We start from the raw sequence: 19,592 nt of genomic DNA, 5'->3' as shown, positions 1-19,592 counted from the left end.
GAGGGGGGTGGTCCTAGCAGCCCCTGTTGAGGAGCTCAGCTACCACCCAGACCGAGACAGTGAGCCTTGGGTTGGCCTACCCTTACATCTACCTGCTGGAGCATGTGAAGGGACCGGTCCTGCAGAGAAATAGCCACAGGTTCTCCAAGACTCAGGGAATGGCAGGATAAGCAAGAGGAGTTTCTGTGAGGGTGCAGTGATGATGGTGTGCCAGAGGCCTTGAACTGGACCAATGGCTCATTGCAATGGACATTTTCAAGTCCATTAGACAAAAGGGTGGGACACACCACATCTTCCAAAGCTGCTATGTCAAATGAAGTGGTATTAGAGAGATGGGAAAGAGGGAGAGGCAAATGGTTTCTGTTTGTTTTTAATTAATTTGGCTGGTATCTTTTGTAGGGGATGCTACAGAAGTGAGGGGCAGATAAGGAGGGACTGGGAAGTGATATGGGTTGGAAATCCCCCCAAAAATCAATAAAGAACTATGTGTAAAGAAAGATGGTTCTTCCTTTATAATGAAATATAACAAAATAAAATAATCAAGGTAATCTGTCATAGGGTTCTCATGCCCATTGCACATTCTGTCATACTGTCTGAAAATTCCATAATAGAGATGAATGGTCAACAGAGTAGTGAAACTGGGCTACATTCTGGCCCAGTTCAAATGACAGCAAGTACCAATAGTACCCTGGGAGATTTGAGAAAAGCATTCAAGCAGATTTTTTTTCTTATTTTCCTAATGAGTGAAATTACAAGGAGAGACAGTTAATAATTAAAGTTTCAGTTGCCAATCACATAGTGTGAATTTCCAATTCACTCAGATTGGCTAGGGAAGAATATGAAATATGTACCTTTATTTGTGTGGACCAAGAGGATCTACAGATGTGTTTACTTTTTTGTTTTTCCCAAGCTCCTCCTGGATGGAACTTGGCTAATGGTCACAGTCCCTGCCTGTTGTATGCCTCCTGTGTGGGGCTCACACCTCTAGAGGAGGTGTGTTTGTCTACACAGTGTTGTATAGAAGGAGGTTAACAACTAGCTTCAGGCCAGTCAACCTCCTCTTGAGCCAGACTAAAGTCTGCCTCGAGGCCTGGAGACCGCTGACATCATGATGGCCTGAGCCAATGAAAGAGAGAGAGACAATAAATTATTCCAGCTTGCCATCACTCCTGGATCTCCTGCCCATACCTTCAATAAAGAAGTTGACTTTTGCTTTTCACCTGGCTCCTGGATCTCTTGCCACATTCCCCAAGAGGCTATCCACTTGGACTTGTCCCCTGCAACAGTGTTGGGCACCAGATGCCTTCAAAGCAATGTGACAAAGCAGGCCTGGCTCTAAGAGTGCAAAAGTGTGTGAAGACTTTCACAGGGGTAAAAGATCCAAGATTCACTTGATCACAAAACTGCAAATCAAATCCATATTATCATGGGTGTTTTTTTACATACGATTTTTATTGTAAATGAGGTTTCCTCATGCATTTGTAAAATGTTGATGGCTCTACTTCTACTACTACAGCAACTTGAGCACTTGCCACAGTGTTCTGGCTCAGGATGAGGAAAAGGATGAACTCTTTGGCTCCACAGACAAGGTCTGTTACTCAGGAGTAGGTTATGACTCAATGTTCAAAGCAGTCAGAAGTAAACACTGATTGGAGTTTGTGTCTCATTGTCCATCATTCCCAGTAATCGGGAGCCTTAGATATGTATGGTCCCACCTTCTCTTCAAAAAGATCTTCCCTATTAAGAAGAGCTTTGGCGTCATTTGCTGCAGCATCAAGAAAGAGATTTTGCAGATAATAAGTCTTTCTGTAGTAAAACCTAGCAGCCAATGGACCACCAGTTAATGAGGAAATGAGTTCAATATAATTCAATAGTTTTTCCCCTAAGGATACATTGTTGCCTTCTGCAAACAAATTTGGAAAGCGAAGATGTACCTTGAGTTCATCCACAGACATGTTAAAATCTTTAGCAATGTTTTCCAATGAGGCATCATCCAGCCCAAAGTAAGACCTGTAGAGATTGAATGTTTCATTCAGATCCTGTAACTCATCCCTGATCATGCCAACCAATGGAATGATGGCCAATGCGCCAGCCTTCAGGGCTTCTAGGAAGACTTTCTGCTTCAGGGAATCTCTCTTGAGATTAATGGTGGCCTCAGTAACATTGTTTAAGGACAGCATGAAAATGTAGCGCTTGTGGGCTGGGAGCTCACCCAATAGGGTAGATTGCAGCTTTGGGAAGTCATACTCAGACACATCAAAGTTAGAGACCAAGAAGATTTGAGGTACACTGGAGAGGGCTGCCTTGAGATGCTTTGAACAGTCATCTTGAATTTTCATCAGGACATTCTCCTTACTGAAAGTTCTAGGTTTACTTTTCTTTTCATTATATATGTCATTATCTATCTTTGTTCGGACAAAGTAGAAATTCATCTTCATCATTTCAATGGCTTTTGCTAGTTGTGCATCATTTTCTTTGAAGCGTAAAGCAGAGATGATAACAAAGAAGTCATACTCAGCAAACTTCATTTTTGTTAGGTAGTTTTGTGGTGGGAATTTAGTGGACCCAATGCCAGGCAGGTCCCATATTGTCACCCGAGGAAGCTTTGGGTGTGGGTATGGCATTCTCTCCATGGTTGTCTCAGTTACCCCAGTGGGGGCTGCACCTTCGTCTTCCTGCCCCATCCCCATCAGGGCATTGATGAAGGTGGATTTCCCTGTCCCAGTCTCCCCTGTTACAGCAATGTTCAGGGGGGCGTTCTCGATGTCTTTCAGTGCATTGTGGATGACAGAAAGTGCCTCCTGGAGGTTCTTTTTCTGAATGTGGGATGTAATCAAGGTGATGGTTTCCTCAGAGAGGATTTGGCTTTCCCTCTTAAAATTCTTAAAGAATGCATCAATGCTGGAGGCCCAAGCCATGTCTCTGTATGGCAGAAGCTGAATGGAGCAGAGAGAAATTGTAATCATTAGTTAAAGTAGGGCACAGCTTTGGAGTTTGCTGGTACAGGACCCCAGCCCTAACCCACATCAGATCCGTGTTGTGCCTACCAGGTTTCCTCAACCTCCAAGGAAGTGACTGCAGAAGCAAAAGGTTTTTTATTGCTAAGAACTGAACCGGCTGGGACCTCACTCTATCAGAAAAATAAGGTGCCCACTTACAATTGCAAAGCGTTTTTAAAGGGACAGGGAGGTTTGAGACTGCTAGTCTCAGCCCATAAGGTTTCCAAGGTTACAGAGATTTCATAGAGTACAAAGTTTTTACAAGGTGGGATTGTTTAGGGCACCTGCAAGGTGAGGGGGTTTTCTTTCTTTAGGACCGGCAGGCTCAGTGGCCTAGTCCTTAAGATAATGGGGGCAGGGAGAATATACTCTCCAGTCAGGGAGCTAACTATATCTTATTGGCAGAAGCACTTGTTTTTTCTAGTTTTCCCTTCTTGCCATGAGTCCCATAGTTTTTAGTTATTAATTTTCCCTCTGTACTGCCTTTCCTGTCTTGTCTTGGTTGCTGCTTCCACTGCTGACCTGGATAAAAAGAGGCCACTTGCTCTCACTTCAATCCTGCTAGGAATTTCCTTGCACCTCTTGCTCTAATTCAGACTCCAGTTACTCTGTGAAGTTACCTACTGCAGCCTTTATTATCACTTTGAAGCCTCCTTTAAATTCCTTTATTTTCATTAAAATGACACCCATATATGGTGTTAGCCCTAAAAGGACAGAAAAGAAGCAAGACTTCTAGTAAGGTCTTCAACCTTATGTGAAGCCATTACTGAGTTGCCACAAAGCCTCTGGTCTCTTAGTCTGCTTATTCTATATTGAGGAAATGACACTGGACAAGGGATGGAAAAGGCTGAATTGAAAAGAGATGTCCAACTAACTGTAGTTTCCCTTTGTTCTCATAGGGCAGAGAGGACATGGCCCCTGTGGTAGGCAGACTCCTAAGTGAGTGACCCCTGCTTCCTTGTCTTCAGATGCTCAGCTGTGTACATCCTTGTGTTGTGTCCTCTGGGGGTGAGTAGGTCAGAAATCAATACAATGTAAGAATCAGAGCTTCCACACCAGGCATTGAGAGGGACAAGCACAGAGAGGGAGAACTCTGACAAGCATCCTGCATAATGCTGATTTGATTTTTAAGGTCATAACATTTCTCAAAACCACAATGGCTCAGATATCCAGAAAGCACCAGGGTTAACTTGGAGAAAGAGTTAAAATTATAAGAAAAAGACTATATTTGGAATCTTATTACTTCATATTTACCTAGATTATATTATATATACACTTATAATGTATAAGTATACACATTATTTTTTATAAATTTTATTTAAATTATGAACAATCTTATTTAACATATCAATGCCAGTTCCCTCTCCCTCCTGTCCTCTCATGTCCCCCATTGACCCCCCCATCTACTCTGCAGGAAGGGTGTTGCTTTCCATGAGGGATCATCAAAGTCTATCAAGTCAAAGTCTGTCTGTGTGTCTAGGCTAAGAAAATATCCTTCTATGGGGAATGGGCTCCTGAATTCCATTCCTGCACTATGGATAAATCCTGGTGCCACTGCATGAAGTGCTATACACTGCCCAGGCCTCCTAGCTGATACCTATGTTCAGGGGGTCTGGTTCATTCCTTATGTATACACTTTAAATAATGTTATGCCACTTGGTTGATAATGTCTCCCTTGTGAGTCATAGAGTAATAAAAACTTCATTGTCAGGAGTGGGGAACTTCTATGAGTTGCTGGTCAGGGGAGTCCAAAACACTCCTGAAATAGCACAGGCTACTGCTCCTTTCCTTGCTTGATCCCCAGAAGTTGAAGGCCCTTTTGATGAAGATAGCACACAGTTCAAATACAGGACTCAGAGAAATTAAGCTGCATCTGCATATGAAAGGACTAGCTTTCCTAATAGCAGAAGGTGCTGGCTGTGCAGGTTACCAAGGGAAGAAAACATTCAATGATCCTACCCAGCTATGGCACCTGTGAGCCACAATGATGATCCCCTCCTTTTGATAACTCTAGAGGTGCAATGGTAGCATTTATGTGTTGGTGGTAATCCACAGCCGTCTAATTGAACTTGAGGCTGGCTGAAAAAGAAAATCATGCCTGGTAACTGAAAACTTAACCAACCACCTGTGGATAGTGAGGTCATAGATCTCCATCCATAGTGACCACTTTCCTATCCCAGTTAAGAATATACTTTCTACTTACCTTTACACCGACAGATAAGAGGAGCTCTCACTCACCATCAAAGATGCTGCTTTTCACATCAGATGTCACTTTAGAAAGCCACAGCAATTCAAAGAGCAGAGAACAACTGACCTTGAGGTGCCCAGTTGATACATTATAACCCAAGCCTTCCACCCAAGACACAGGAACCAGTGCAAAAGATTGTGCAAAGACTCCAAGAGTCAGAAGACCACAAAGTCTTGATATTGCTAAGTTTGCCAGATTGAGACTTCTGCATGTGACCTGATTAAATACCCATGAAACCTCAGCATCACAGCCATTTAAACAAGAGCTAAACAAGGATACCACCACTTGACATGCCAAAGTGGATGTGAGAAGTTGCATGTGTTGTCACACTTAGATGAAGAGTCACAAGTGATAAAATGCTGCAGAGAGGCAGAAGAAGTCTTACCCAGGGATGAGTCTGTCTGTCTATCCATAGATCCATCTTTCTATCACCTATCATCTATCTGTATATCTGTATATACAAGCTATACTAAATACAGATGGTTGCATTTATATATGTATTTGTTTGAAGATATGTCACAGTAATAAATTATTAAAGGCCATAAATTTAAAGGGAATAAGGGGCATGGAAGGGACTGCAGGGAAGAGAATGGGTAATGATGCACTTATATTTTAATAAACAAAAGACCCTTGGTTCATGGCAAGCATTTAAATTAAATAAATTCAGAAAAGAAAGCAAGAAGGAGAGAGAGAAAAGAAGGAGGGAAGGAAGGAAGGAAGACAGTCTAATGTTATATACAAGGACAGCCATGGGATGACTATACTCCACAGAATGTGATTCACAGTGTCTGCCTAAGAGCATTGCACTGGTATAATGTAATGTAAGCCAGCTAGCACTATTTTGTAAAATATTGTCTCCAAAACACTGACTAGAGCATCCCTGACCACCTGCCTACTTCATGAGTTGCTGATAGCCTGTCTACCCATGATCCAATCCATGAGGTCAGTGTCTATGCCTCAGAGACTTCAGACCCCCAACCTCCAGTGACTGCTAGGCCTCTTTCCCACCCACTGTCTGGTCTGTCAGGTTGACAGTTGTCTACCCCCATAATCACTCAAGGAGGTCAGCATTCATACTTTGGAGTCTTAGACATCCAAGTTCACCTGACCCCTGCTGACCACCCCATGCATCAGAGCCTTCAAAGCCCACCCAACTGCTCATTTTAAAATAAGAAAGTCAGTAAATATATGCTAAAGAAAAGCCAATCAGTGATCTAAGCAAATTCAAAAACAAATAAAATATTTGGTTATATGAAAAACCTTGACAGTTTGTCTCCTCTAAACAGTACAAATCCCAGACTTAGATAAAGTTCCAGACAAAATATTCAAATGGATGGTGTAAATGTGATTAAAGAAAGAGGATTCAAAAATCTGTGGGGACCCCCTGAGCAAAGTTAGCATCTCAACAGCCATCTTTCCTACTACTCTCTTAGATACTAACATACTGGTAGTTTTCCATTCTCCTGTGACTGTTCTCTTGATAAATATGATGCAGACTGACCCTGAAAGAGTCCCAGCTGCATGCTTATCGTTTAGCAACTTATCTTACAGCAGAACACCTGCATCCTGCTTAGAAGAACTTTCTGCCTTCCTCATATACTCTCTTTGGCCCATTCCTCTTTTCTCCACTACTTAAGCCCTGTGGTTATATTCATTAAACAAGACTTGATCAGAATACTGTCTTGTCTCCATCTCTCACATCTGTCGTCCCCTCATTGCCAACCCCTCCCTGAGGGTCCCCATCGACTGACCCCAGGGGGTCAGGGCATTTGGCAGCCCTGACATGGGGCTACAGTAGGAGGGCTTCAGGGAAGAGCTGGCCTTATCAAAAGAAGACAAAGAGGAAGTTGTAGATGGGAGCCTGCCACCTCCACAAGGCCTTGGTAAATGGGACAAGAAATAAGCCAACATGAATGATTTGTTTAAGGTCTTAAGAAGGCACTCAAGGCACTAGGGGTTTGGCTTAAAATGCAAGATCTCCTTAAATTTTTAAATTTTATTGAAGGGATTTGTTCATGGTTTCCCACTGAAGGAATAATAGATGAGAAAAGATGGAAAAAAGTAAGAGACACGTTAAAAGATTATTATAGGATTTTGTACCTGGAAAAGTACCCATAACAGCATTTTCATATTGGAACTTAATTGAGGAAATAATTTCTCACAAACAAATTGACCCTCTTGTCAATATTTTAGAAGAGGGAGAAAAATGTCTTAAACCGTGTGGCTTTGACCTTGGAAAAAAATTATGAACCTCAGAAAAAATGCTCAGAGGAACAGCCCAATGAGGAAAAGAACCTCATGTTCTTTGAGAGTGATACTGAAGATATTGAAAAGATTAACCCACAGACCCAAGTAAGAAAGAGCTAAACCCAACACTAGAGATTTAGGAGCTAAACCAAATATATATATATATGTGTGTGTGTGTGTGTGTGTGTGTGTGTGTGTGTGTATTCCCAACACTAAAAATTTTCACTAGGAACAAATCATCCACGGATGAAGACCTTAGTGATGGGGATTGGGAGGACTTGGAGGAAGAAGCAAGGAGTATGTCATGAGTCAGTCTGGCCTTTGTTAAAACAATGGCTTCTGCCCTATACACCTCCTCTCACAGTTTCTCCTCTAGCTTGCCCGGCCTTAAACCCCCCAGAAAGAATTACAGGACAAAATTCAATATCTTAAGGAACAAATTCGCTTAGAAAAAGAACACCAAGAATTAATTGCCCAATTAGAAAGTTTAAAGACTGGCAAATCCTCCAAGACTTCTCAAAAGACCACCACCAGGCCACCCCTTAAAGGGGCTGCCCCCAGGATGTCTCTTAGTCATCAGCAACAGAGAAATGTAACTGCCTTTCCGGTTTTTGAAACTACAGATGCACAAGGGGGTGCATGGCGACATCATACAGGTTTTGATTTAATGTAATCAAAGAGGTTAAAACTGCAGTTTCCCAGTATGGGGCCACAGCTCCTTATACCACTGCCATCATAGAATCTGTGGCTTACTCCTTCAGACTGGTATATCTTAACTAGAGCAACTCTGGCAGGAGGAGACTACCTCTTATGGAAATCAGAATTTGCAGAGGCTTGTAAGGAAATTGCAAAAAGGAACCAGAAGCTAGCAATGGCTGGAACGCTGATATGCTGATGGGAGAGGGAAATTTTGGGCAGAAGATGTTCAAATGAAATATGAAACTGGGCTATATGCCCAAATTCAAACCAGACCTTGGAAGAGGCTACCTGCTAAAGGGGATATGAGCTCTTTCCTTACCAATATTAAGCAAGGGCCCGATGAACCTTTTTCAGATTTTGTTCACCTTTTACTAACAGTAGCAGGAAGGATTTTCGGAAGTACAGATTCAGGAACTGAATTTGTTAAACAATTATCGTTTGAGAATGCAAATGCTGCCTGTCAGGCTGCCCTTAGGCCATATTGGGTGGGGGGGGCAGATCTTTCTGGCTACATTCTCCTCTGCTCTGAGATAGGAGCAGCCTACTAACAGGGGCTTGCCATGGTGGCTGCTATGCAAGGTGCTACTGTTAAACAATTCTTATCAGATCAGGGCAGAAATAAGTGTTTCAATTGTGGAGACTCAGGCCACTTTGCAAAAAATTGCCCACAAAAACAAAAAGGCATGCTTCAAAAAGCCTCTGCCCCAGGACTTTGTCCCAGATGGTCTTTTGGAGGAGACTGGGGAACTATCCCTCAGGTTCTCAGCTCCAACAAATATGCTCAGGCTTTATGCTTTGCTCCACCTGGAAACCAGCATGCTGGGTTAAGATAGCCCCTATTCACATCTTTGATGGTGGACCGGATCAGAAAAACTGTAGTCCAAGAAAAAAGTCCATTATTACTTCCCAAACCCAGAGATGCAGACATCGGCTCCCAAACCTCAGACATACTGTCTGCTACCCATTATGCTGCAAACATTACCAACCCCACCTAGCAAATGACTACTGGCTATGTTTGATCTTGGGAACCTCCTGGCCCCTAGCAGTCCCTGTGCTTAATGATTCCTCGTAGCCTAGTTATGATCTCATGCTGGAGGATAACGGCACACTTAGTGTCCCTTTTAAGGTTTAGCATACAGGATTTAATAATTCCTCATGCTTTTTTAAACACTGTAAGAATGACAGTTTTGATATAGATGTAGGACAGGCCTCCTTTACCTCTTGCTTTTCAGTGATTAATATATCCACAGCTCTATGTGCTGGGTCTGGACAAGTCCTAGTTTGAGGCAATGGCTTGGCTTATTTTTTGCGCCCTGCTAATTGGACAGGGTTGTGTGTCCTGGCTACCCTCCTGTCAGATATAGATGAGCCCATCCCAATAATCAGCATAGACTATTTTACAAAAGAATAGTCCAAATCATTCCAATATTGGTTGGACTTGGTATTTCAGGAACCCTAGCCACTGGTTCCACAGGCATGGGAATAGCAATAAAATTATACTCCAAGCTATCTCAACAGCTTGCTGATGATGTACAGACCATCTACAGGTCAGACCAGGACCTTCAGGACCAAGTTGACTCTCTACCAGCGGTAGTCCTACAAAAGAGAAGAGGGCTAGACTTACTGCCAACAAGGGAAACATTTGTTTGACTTTACAGGAAAAATACTGGTTTTATGCTAACAAATCCAGAACAGTTTGAGACAGAATCAAGAAAGATCAAGAAGAGCTAGAGAAGTATCTCAGAGAGCTGTTTGGCCAACCCATTTGGAGCACCTGGAACAGACTCCTGTCTTACCTCCTTCCCCTGCTAGGTCCCCTGCTGGCCTACTAATTCTTTTATCGCTAGGACCTTTTCTGTTTAACAAATTAATGGCTTTCATTAAAAATCAAATTGATGCTATAAAAATGCAACCCTTACAGGTGCATTATCATCTCCTTGATATGGCCAATATGGGAGACAGCTATGATGAACTCTAGCCAATACACATCTAAACCTGTATATAGATAAATTCTTCAGAGTCATTCTCTCCTTGGTGAGCAGGGCTGGTTAGCCAATGATGGGCAACAGAGGAAGGACAAAGAGTGTCCTGCCCAATAGCCCTCTAACACAGGAATGCTCATCACAAGATGCTATCTCCAATGACGGGTAAGGCTATGACACACTCCTGATCCAAGAATTTTTCTGATCTAAAACAGGCACAGCCCCATGAAGGATATCCCACCTCATGGCCTTTTTAACTATTTTTAAAAGGGGGACCTATGGGGAACTCGAGAGAAAGTTAGCATCTTTCCTACTACTCTCTTAGATACTAGCATACTGGTAGTTTTCCTTTGACTGTTCTCTCATTAAACATATGATGCAGCCCGACCCTGAAAGAGTCCCAGCTTCAGGCTTATCATACAGCAACTTATCTTATAGCAAGACACCTCATTCTGCTTGGAAGGACATTCTGCCTCCCTCACATCCTCCCTTTGGCCCATTCCCTCATTTCCCCATTACTTAAACCCTGTGGTTATATTCATTAAACGAGGCTTGATCAGAATACTGTCTTGTCTCCATCTCTCACATCTCTTGTCCCCTCATTCTCACTCCCTCCCTCAGGGTCCCTGTAGACTGACCCCGCGTGCTGGGGCACAATCAGTTGAATGAAGATAGTCAACACAGGGTGTGAAAATGGAATTCAATGAAGAGAAAACTGAGGAAAGTCTTGAGTTAAATGAGGTTAGAGATGAAGAGCTGTCAATGGAAAGATAGCAACAGAGAAGATCATATGGAGGAGAGGATATCAGGATTGAAGACATGGTGGAGGACTCAGAAGACTTTCCAAGGATGAACATAAATATGAAAAAACCTATGAACAGAGCACGTGTGACCTGTGGAACACCATGGAATATATGGGCTTTCAAGGAGAAGAACTCCATTCTAACAGCATAGAAAACATTCTCAACCAATCCTAGCAAAAATGTCCTCAAATCTAGGGACACAAAAGCACATCTAGGTAGATAAAAGAGGCTTGGAGAATGCCAGATACACAGGGCAGAAAAAGAAACTCCTAAAGTCATATTATAGTTAAAACCCTGCAAATACACAGAGCACAGTGTTCCACAAACTGCAAGAGAGAAGCATCAAGAAGTATAAAGGTGAGCCCATCAGAATAACGACTGAGAACAGCAGAATCTTTGACAGCCTCAGTGTTCTAACTGATCTGCCAGAGATTGTGATTGTTTCTGATCTGGGATTTTATCTCCATGGGGCAAATGAGTTTACAGCATAGACTCCAAGAGCATCTGGGTAACCCAGCTGCTGTCTGTCTCCAAGCGTGACTGCTTCAGAAGACTGGCACATCCACAACACTCATGGGGAAGGAAGGGCTGTTGCTTCTCTGCTGTGGGAAGCTCTTTGTCACAGAAGATGGCCACAGCAGGATGCTACTGTGAATGCTCCCTGAGTAAATGTCCCCAAGCTCTCTTGGGCTAGGGTCAGCACTCCACTCTTGATGTTATCACCCATGTAGAGTTTTGACCAAGGTGAACTTAAATACTTAGACAGCATTCACTTACCTCAGCAGTGGTGACCTTGATCTGGTGGCAATGGCACCTCTGGGAAAGCTCTCCTTTTAGGAAACGTCTTTGCACAACAGCAACAGTAGTTCCCTAGGGATGATCTAAAACTGGAGTTCACACTCAGAATGTCCAGGAAAATAAGGGGTGAGACGTGGAGTGCTGGTGTCCTAAGAACTATATAAAGAAAGGAGGGTGATTTGGGATCGATAGCCTGATCTCCTCCTAGTTACTTTATCCTTCCTGGTCCACACACAGCCCTTGCTGTCTACCCTTTTCTGGGTGGATGAGCTCTATTTATCCAATCCCACTTACAGTCAGAGTGGGTTTCAGTTTCTATTCCTAGAAATGGCTGGTTTGCATGAAACAATGGGGAGGTGCTTTAAAGGTGAAGATGGTGTAAGCAGTTTGAGGCTGGCCTGATTAAGTCTGTGGTTTGACCACGAGAGCACAGTTCTGGATCCAACCAGCACAGGCTGGATCCAACCCTATAACTTCCCCACTGGAGACTGCTAACTTAGATGATGACAACTAGTTGGACAAGCTGTCCTTCTGTTGTGTGTCTTCGGTTGTTAAGAGTTGTACCAGTCTGACTTAAGTTTTGGTTTTAATAAATTTGAGGCTTTTAATTAAAAAGACCTCATCCAGAACCAAGCCAGAGAGAGTTCTCTAGCCAAGGACCTGACCATTGTTAGCAATGTAATGTAAGGGGGAAAAAGCCACAGAGTTATATTCTTAGGGTCCACATTAACTACTATCCCTGCCTATATGTGTGCAAAGTTTAATCTTGTAACAGATATCCTGCAGATGCTTCAACTATCCGAGCAAGCCAGTGTTTCATACAAAATGAGATCATAGCTGTTAGCATATTTAATCTGTGAGCTATTACCTTGTAGGAACAACTTAGACTGTGAAATGCTCAACAGTTAGCTTCTTTTTCTTCTTCTTCTAAGAGTAGCTTAACTGCACCAAGAAGTGGTCTGTCTGTGGCCAGCTGACAGGGTACATTGAAGGTAGTCAAGGTAGAAGCTACTACCTCATGGGTTATACAAGCTAAAGAGGATTTTGTTTTTACATGCTTAACACAGTAAATTTATCCTCTAAACATGATGTTTAGCATCACATTTCAAAACTGGTGAGTTCTGGCTTCAGACCCTCACAGAGGCCTTGTCCACTGAGTCCTTGCCCAGGTGTGTTTGCTTTCTGTATCTACTTATTGTTTGATGTAATCTCACCTATAGGCAGTCTCCATACAAGAAAACACAGGAGCAATGAAGAATGGCTATCAGAACCCTACACCCTGCAGCATGTGTGTCAGTAGAAGTGTGTCTGATCCAGGTGATGGTGGAGATTAGATTTCCTAACACCCTGGAGTCAGTTGAACAGACAGTGAACTTCAACCAGAATCACAGACTGGGTGTTCTGGCCATGTCAAGGAAGGACCAACAATCGTATGATATTCCCAACAAGGAATGGAGGAGGTTTTTCCCAAGAAAAGTTGATGTAGTGAGCATGGGGAGGAGGTATGTTGCTTTCAGAGGTTTAAGGCAGCTCTGCAGTCATAGCCACTGTCCTCATCGAGGACACTGGCAAATTCTCCCTGGATATTGGTGAGAAGGTGTTGGACACCAGAGTGGAGCCTCTGCCACATGCAACGTGAGCTGTTGCACATCTTTTTCAGGTTTCAGTTCATGCTTTGGGAGAGTAATGGGCTGTTTCTGTGTACTCTTTCTTTCTTTATGTGGTGTCACTAGCAGATACCTGGGAAGACAACTGTTAGGGGGAGAGATTCAGAGCTCTGTATCTCAGCGTGTCCAGCATCCCAGCTCAAGAGTGCAAGGGCAACATCTCCCCTTATCTCAGTCAGTATCTGTTTCCCCTTTATGCTCTTGGGTAGAGACCCTGCAAGGTAGAACAGAGCATAGTGAACTCGACATCAGGCAAGTAACAGTTTTTTAGGCAGGAAGGACTTTATCAGTGGACACAGTATGCACAAGCAGAAGACAACCAGCATCCACCCATTCTGTCTTTGAAGGTGTGATTTGTTACAATCACTGTGTGTTATAGCTCAGAGTTATATCTCTCCAACATGCTCAGGTCTGTGGGTTTCCTGCACATAGTTAATTGTGTGTGTGAGTAGTCTCCTCATGGAAGGAAATGGGGCCACCTAGAGCATAAAGTCAACACCTTCTATCTTCTAAAAAGATATTTTGTAGCTAATCAGTGTCCTGTTCGCTTTAACCAGTGTTCTATGAATTGACCAGGTATGGGTCTGTCTTGCCCCTGGATGAGGTCAGGCTTGTCATGCCTACTTTGTGATACTGCTCTGGGTACTTAGAATCACTGATACTTCTAAGGGCTGTGGGAGTCACATTAGAAGATCCAGAGTGAGGAGGAGTCCTCAAAGACTAGGAAAGTCTGGTGTCATTGTGGGATTCCCACACTTTTTTTCCTTCAAAATTCAGTCCCAATATTTGGTGGGACTTCCATGATGGTTTGTGATTTCTTTATTCTTCCATGTTACTTCATTATATACAGGAAGCCAGCTTTTATTTTGTGTTTTATGAAAGAAAAATAAACCAGAGCACAGAAATATCAGCTCAAAAGAACATATTTCCTTAGAGCTCCTGGAGAGCTAAGGCCTCGGCAGTGCACCTTGGAGGGCAGAGACGGGTACCTGTGGTGTCAGAATCCCAGACAGTTTGTCCACAGGGGTGGGAAGGGTGGTGAAAGCTCAGGAATTCAAACCTGAGCATCCCACTCGCAAGAGTTATCCATGTATTATTTTGAATGCTGTGCTCTGGCCCTATGACCTCTGTCCTTCATTTACGTCCATACATTCCACCATTATCTCTTCCTTGTACATGCATTCCTACTTATCTGCTGTCAATTGGAAGGACTTCAAGAGATGCGTGTGCCACTGTCTACACAGGTCAAACATTTTCACTTATATATGGCATGATTTATGCCATAATCCAGAACTACCACCACCTCCCTGTTATCAAACTGTAACAAGTGGATTATCTTTCACTCCTAATACTCCCCACCTCTCCTCCATCAGCAAACCCTGGGAATTCACACCCAAGCATTCAAGATTACACCCATAACTTTAGAGTTCAGCTCCTTGTCTATCTCTCTCTCTGTTCTCTCGGGCTCCAGCATCCCAGAGCCTGGGTTCTCCTCCCCTGTAACTGGGGAATGCAAGAATGGCAAGACCCAGACCCCAGGGAAATTCCATGCAGTACTGAATACCGAGTCTATCCACCTTTATGTGGTAGTTTGAAAGAAAATATCCCCCAAAGGTAGTGGTACTATTGGGAGCTGTGGCTTTACTTGAAGAAGTGTGTCATTATGGGGGCGGGTTTTGAGGTGTCTTTTTCTCAAGCTTCCCTCATTATGACAGTCAGTTGACTTCCTGTTGCCTGCAGATGTAGCTCTTTCAGGTCCAGCACCACATCTGCCTGCACGTTGCTCTGTTCTCCATCATGGTGATAATGGACTGACACTCTGAAATTGTAAGTGAGCCATTGCAATTAAATGTTTTCTTTATGAGAGTTGCTGTGGTCTTCTTGGGCATATGCCCAAAAGGTGCTCAATCATTTCAGAAGGATACTTGCTCAACAATATTCATAGCAGCATTATTCATAAGAGCCAGAACCTGGAAACAACCTAGATGCCCTCAACCGAAGAATGGATAAGGAAAATGTTGTAACTTAAAGAGATTGTACTCAGCTGTAAAATATGATGATCTCATGAAAAATTTCAGGCAAAAGGATGGAGCTATAAAAGAAACCATCCTGAGTAAGGTAACTCAGACTCAGAAAGACAAACATGGTATGAATTCCCTCACAAGTGGAAAACCAGATTACAATCCAAGCTGCAGAGAAGCTAGGTAACAAAGAGGAGCCTAACAGGGACACATGGATTGCCCTGGTAAAGGAAATTCGATTGGATCTACGGGGGAAACTGGGCCAGGATGGGTGTTAAAGGTGATTTAAGAGGAGGGTGAGAACAGGAGGAAACAGAATGGTCTTGGGGGGGGGGTGTAGTGGAAGAGTAATGAGAGTGATATCTTAATAGAGAAACCAGTATGGGTGTAAGAAGAAATTTGTTGCTAGGGTTATTCCCAGGAATCTACAAAGGATGACCACAGCTAAGATTCCAAGTATCGTGGAAAGAGTGCCTGAACTGGCCATGACCTATAATCATATTGGTGATTACCCCAAATACCATCATCGGGTCTTCATCCAGTAATTGATCATGAAGAGATCCACAAACATGAAGCAGGCCTAACTCCAGGAATCCAGCTGAAGAGAGGAAGGAGGGAATATATTAACAGGGGAAGTTATGAACATGGAGTGGAAATCTTTAGAAACAGCTGAACCAAACTCGTGGAAACTCATAAACTGTAGACAGACAGCAAGCAGTAGAGACTCCCCGGCACTGATGTAGGCACTCCATATGTTGGAGACAGTTGTGAAACTTGGACTATCAGAGGGGCCCCTGGCAGTAGTACCATGATACAAACCTGGTACTTGAGCTAGTTTGTTGGAGTCCATTCCCTATGACGGGCGGCCATGCTCAGCCTTAATGCAATTGAGAAGAGCTTGGCCTTGCCCCACCCTAATGTGTCACATCTTGGTGACTCCTCATGGGAGCCCTTATCCTTGAGGAGGAGTGGACTCAGGGTGACTGGAGGTGGGAGTTGAATGGGGGGGCAGTAGGAAGGGTGGGTACAATTTAAAGAATAAATTATGCAGAGTTGCCATGGTCATGGTGTCTCTTTACAGCAATACAAGACCCCAAGACATTCAAATAATGTTTTCTTTATATAAAGACTGACACAATGTTTATATCGTATGCTGAAACTTCATTGTACTAAACAGCATAGAACCTTCATTCATCTTTCCACTCTTGAGTACTCTACATGTCTTAATTCTGAAGACAGGACACATTTAATCATTCACAGCTCATGTGCTGCCCTCAGGAGCAGAGTTTGAAAATCCATAGTCCCCATTGTTCTCTGGCACACAATTATAAGTGTGGATGTCCAGAAAAGACAGGTGTGGCCATGGAATGGCTCATAGCTCATTCAACTGAGCTCAGTGCTCTACAGGTCAGTCAAAAGACAGACACGAGTGCTAAACTAGGTTGAGGTGAGTTGGGCAGTGGTTGAGTTCCCTGTGACCATATAGGGAGGGAAACTGTGATAAGAGTGAGTGGTTCCAACCACGTGTTTCTGCCTTTCACTATCCAAAGCATTCCTATTCAATTTCCTTTCTTCAGTCATTTCTGGCCATCCTGAGACGGAATCATTCCTTGTCCCTGGCAACCAATCTTGAGCTTTACTCATCCGGATAGTCTTTCCTTCAATCCCACTGTATTCTTTTGCTTTATGTTGTTTTTCCCATTAGCGGTTTTGTTGTTGTTGTTAGTGTTGAGGGTAGAAGTCACAGGCTCTTGCATGCTAGGCAATTTCTCTGCCGTGGAGCCAGCTCCACAGCCCCACAGTGTTGTGTCACTCAGCCTCTCTGCACTTATTTGTTAACCCCCAACAATGCTGTGGGGCAGCCTGTGTAAGAAGGCTGGGAACTTCTTGTGAACTATGGGTGGGGCAGAGTACAGGATGTCCTTTCCACCGAGTATTCTTGTAGAGACAGTTGCATGAGCTATGGTAAGTGGGTGCAAGGAGAGATGAGACATGAAGAGAATGCCCTGGCATGCCCACAGTATCGCTGTGGGAAAGACAAAAGGCCTGGCAGGGATATATTTGCCTGTTTTTCAGGAGACCAAAGATAAGACATAACACCAGGTATAGTCCATCAATGTGCTGGCCTTTGTTTAAGGCAACTGTAAATGTCTTGCTTTAATAATGAAAAGGAAAAGTGCTTTGTGTCTGCTACTCTTTAGCTCAGATGCCTGGAGTTCCTGCTACCTCATTGTCTTTGGGATATCCTTCAATCCAGAGACTTAGATTCATCGTCAAAGGTGAGTTGACAATGCTTCCTTGGGGCTCAGTTGTAGGGCTGGAGATTAGATGGTTGGTTCTGGGTGACCAGGGATTGGTTTGCTTAGCTCTCTATCCTGCAGTAACTGGCACTATTCTCCATCCATAGCTGGAGGTGCTGTGTCCTCTGGCATGCTATTGCCAGCTGACCTGTGTGGCAGTGACTGGCTTCCAGCGGGATGCTATTCAGGGCTGGCCAGACAGCTGAGTTATTTTCTGCCATGATCCTTCCCCTGCCTCACAGAACTGACCTGGGATGGGAGGGGCAGACAATTTGATGGATCATGAGGATCTGGGGTCTGTGGTTGGTGGGGGCAGTTTGGTAGACATTAAGGCAAGTGCCCAGAGGTGCAGGTAACCCCACTAGTGTTTGGGGGCCAGGGATAGGCAGCATCTAACCTAGAAGAACTGCCACAGAAAATTGCTGAACACAGGAAAAGAGGCTGGGAGGTGCAGGGGAATGGAGATGAAACTCTCTCCTGGCATGATAATGCCCTGTGTGGGCTCCAGATATTCTAATTTCTTTTAAGGTTTATTATAAATACTTTGAGGATAAATATTACAGAGAACCTCAAGCATTCATGGCACACCACCACTGTATACTTCCTGCATTAAAAGGACCTCACAACCTCTCCTCCCTGCCTCTTCATCCCCTCAGCTCTCTCTTTGTGTCCTGTGGACTCCATCAACAGGGAGGTCTGTGGTCCATTTCATCCATCTGAATGTGAATGCTGCCTATTGAACCAATGCTCAACTATATTGGAAATCACATCACAACATAGAAAAAAATTTGGTAAGTCTCTCCTGGATTGCTAGCCCTGCCTTTTTATAACACCGAGGACCACCAGTCCAGGATGGCATTACCCAGCATAAGCTGTACTTTCCTACATTAACCATTAGTTAAGAATATTCATACCAGGGGTTGTGGCACACATCTGCAATCCCAGCACATGGAAGCAGAAGCAGGTGTATCTCTGTGAGTTCAGTCCAGTCTGGTCTCCATAGTGTGTTCTAGACAGTCAGAGCTATGGCGGGAAACACCCTCTGAAAATCAAAAACAACAAAGAAACAACAGAAAAAGAAAGAAAGGAAGGAAGAAAAGGAAAGAAAAGAAGGAAAGAAAAAAGAAAGAAAGGAGAAAGAGAGAAATAAGGGAAGAAAGAAAGATAAAAATGTACTATAGACTACCCTTCTGGCTAATCTTATGGTGAGGCCTTTGCTTAATTGTGTTTCCTCTTTTTACGTGGTTCTAGCTTGTGTCATGGCGACACAAAGCTAGTTAGGGCACACCCACTTACACTAGAGATGGCCTAAGAATTTTCCTGTCTTTTGGGTTCTTGTTTCTGAAAACTGTTTAGTTTTGTGGATAATTAATGGTTACTTAGTGTGTTGCATGGGAATTCCCATGCTTAAACCTTGACACACATATGTATGATGTATGTGCCACACATATCTGCTGTGGGTCACACACATCTGGAACCAACCAAAACTCTGCTGTGAAAACAGTCCTTTTCTGATAAATCATCAGTTGACAGTGGAAATAAAGGCAACATAAGTAAGTTCAGAGTGCACAACTGTGTCTGTTTTCCTGAGATGGCACTGCGGCAGCCCCATATGAATTGTCTCTCTGTAGCCCTTTCCATCATGTTTACAATGTTTTCTTCATATAACTTCCCACAGCTTGTCACCATTTCTAGAAAGTGCAGGATTTGTACCCTCAAACCCACACATATTAAATATAGAGTTCCATGAGCAGTTATGTGTACTGTGTCATCTGTTTCATAGGAACACATACCTACACACAGGTAGAGCCATATAACAGCTCATAGA

At 43.4% G+C, this 19,592-nt stretch overlaps 1 protein-coding gene across 3 annotated transcripts in view; it reads right to left on the bottom strand.

Moving 5' to 3' along the window:
- Positions 1 to 138: 138 nt before the first annotated feature.
- Positions 139 to 19,592, bottom strand: part of LOC127219375 (T-cell-specific guanine nucleotide triphosphate-binding protein 2) — a 33,677-nt gene continuing 14,223 nt past the window's right edge. The window contains exons 1-2 of one of the 3 annotated variants that reach the window (XM_051180851.1): positions 11,756 to 11,996; positions 139 to 2,936 (exon numbers count right to left, since the gene is read on the bottom strand). In XM_051180851.1, the coding sequence (XP_051036808.1) occupies positions 1,674 to 2,918 (1,245 nt within the window). In that variant the 5' untranslated portion in view covers positions 2,919 to 2,936; positions 11,756 to 11,996 and the 3' untranslated portion in view covers positions 139 to 1,673. Of the gene's footprint in view, positions 2,937 to 4,380; positions 5,079 to 11,755; positions 11,997 to 19,592 lie in introns of those variants that run through there. The other 2 variants (XM_051180852.1, XR_007834267.1) reach the window with 2 other exon arrangements.

The sequence above is a fragment of the Phodopus roborovskii genome, unplaced genomic scaffold, assembly GCF_943737965.1.
Source record: "Phodopus roborovskii unplaced genomic scaffold, PHOROB, whole genome shotgun sequence".
Classification (NCBI taxonomy): Eukaryota; Metazoa; Chordata; class Mammalia; order Rodentia; family Cricetidae; genus Phodopus; species Phodopus roborovskii.
The sequence above is the reverse complement of the archived record's forward strand: the minus strand, read 5'-3'. Positions and strand labels throughout refer to the sequence as shown.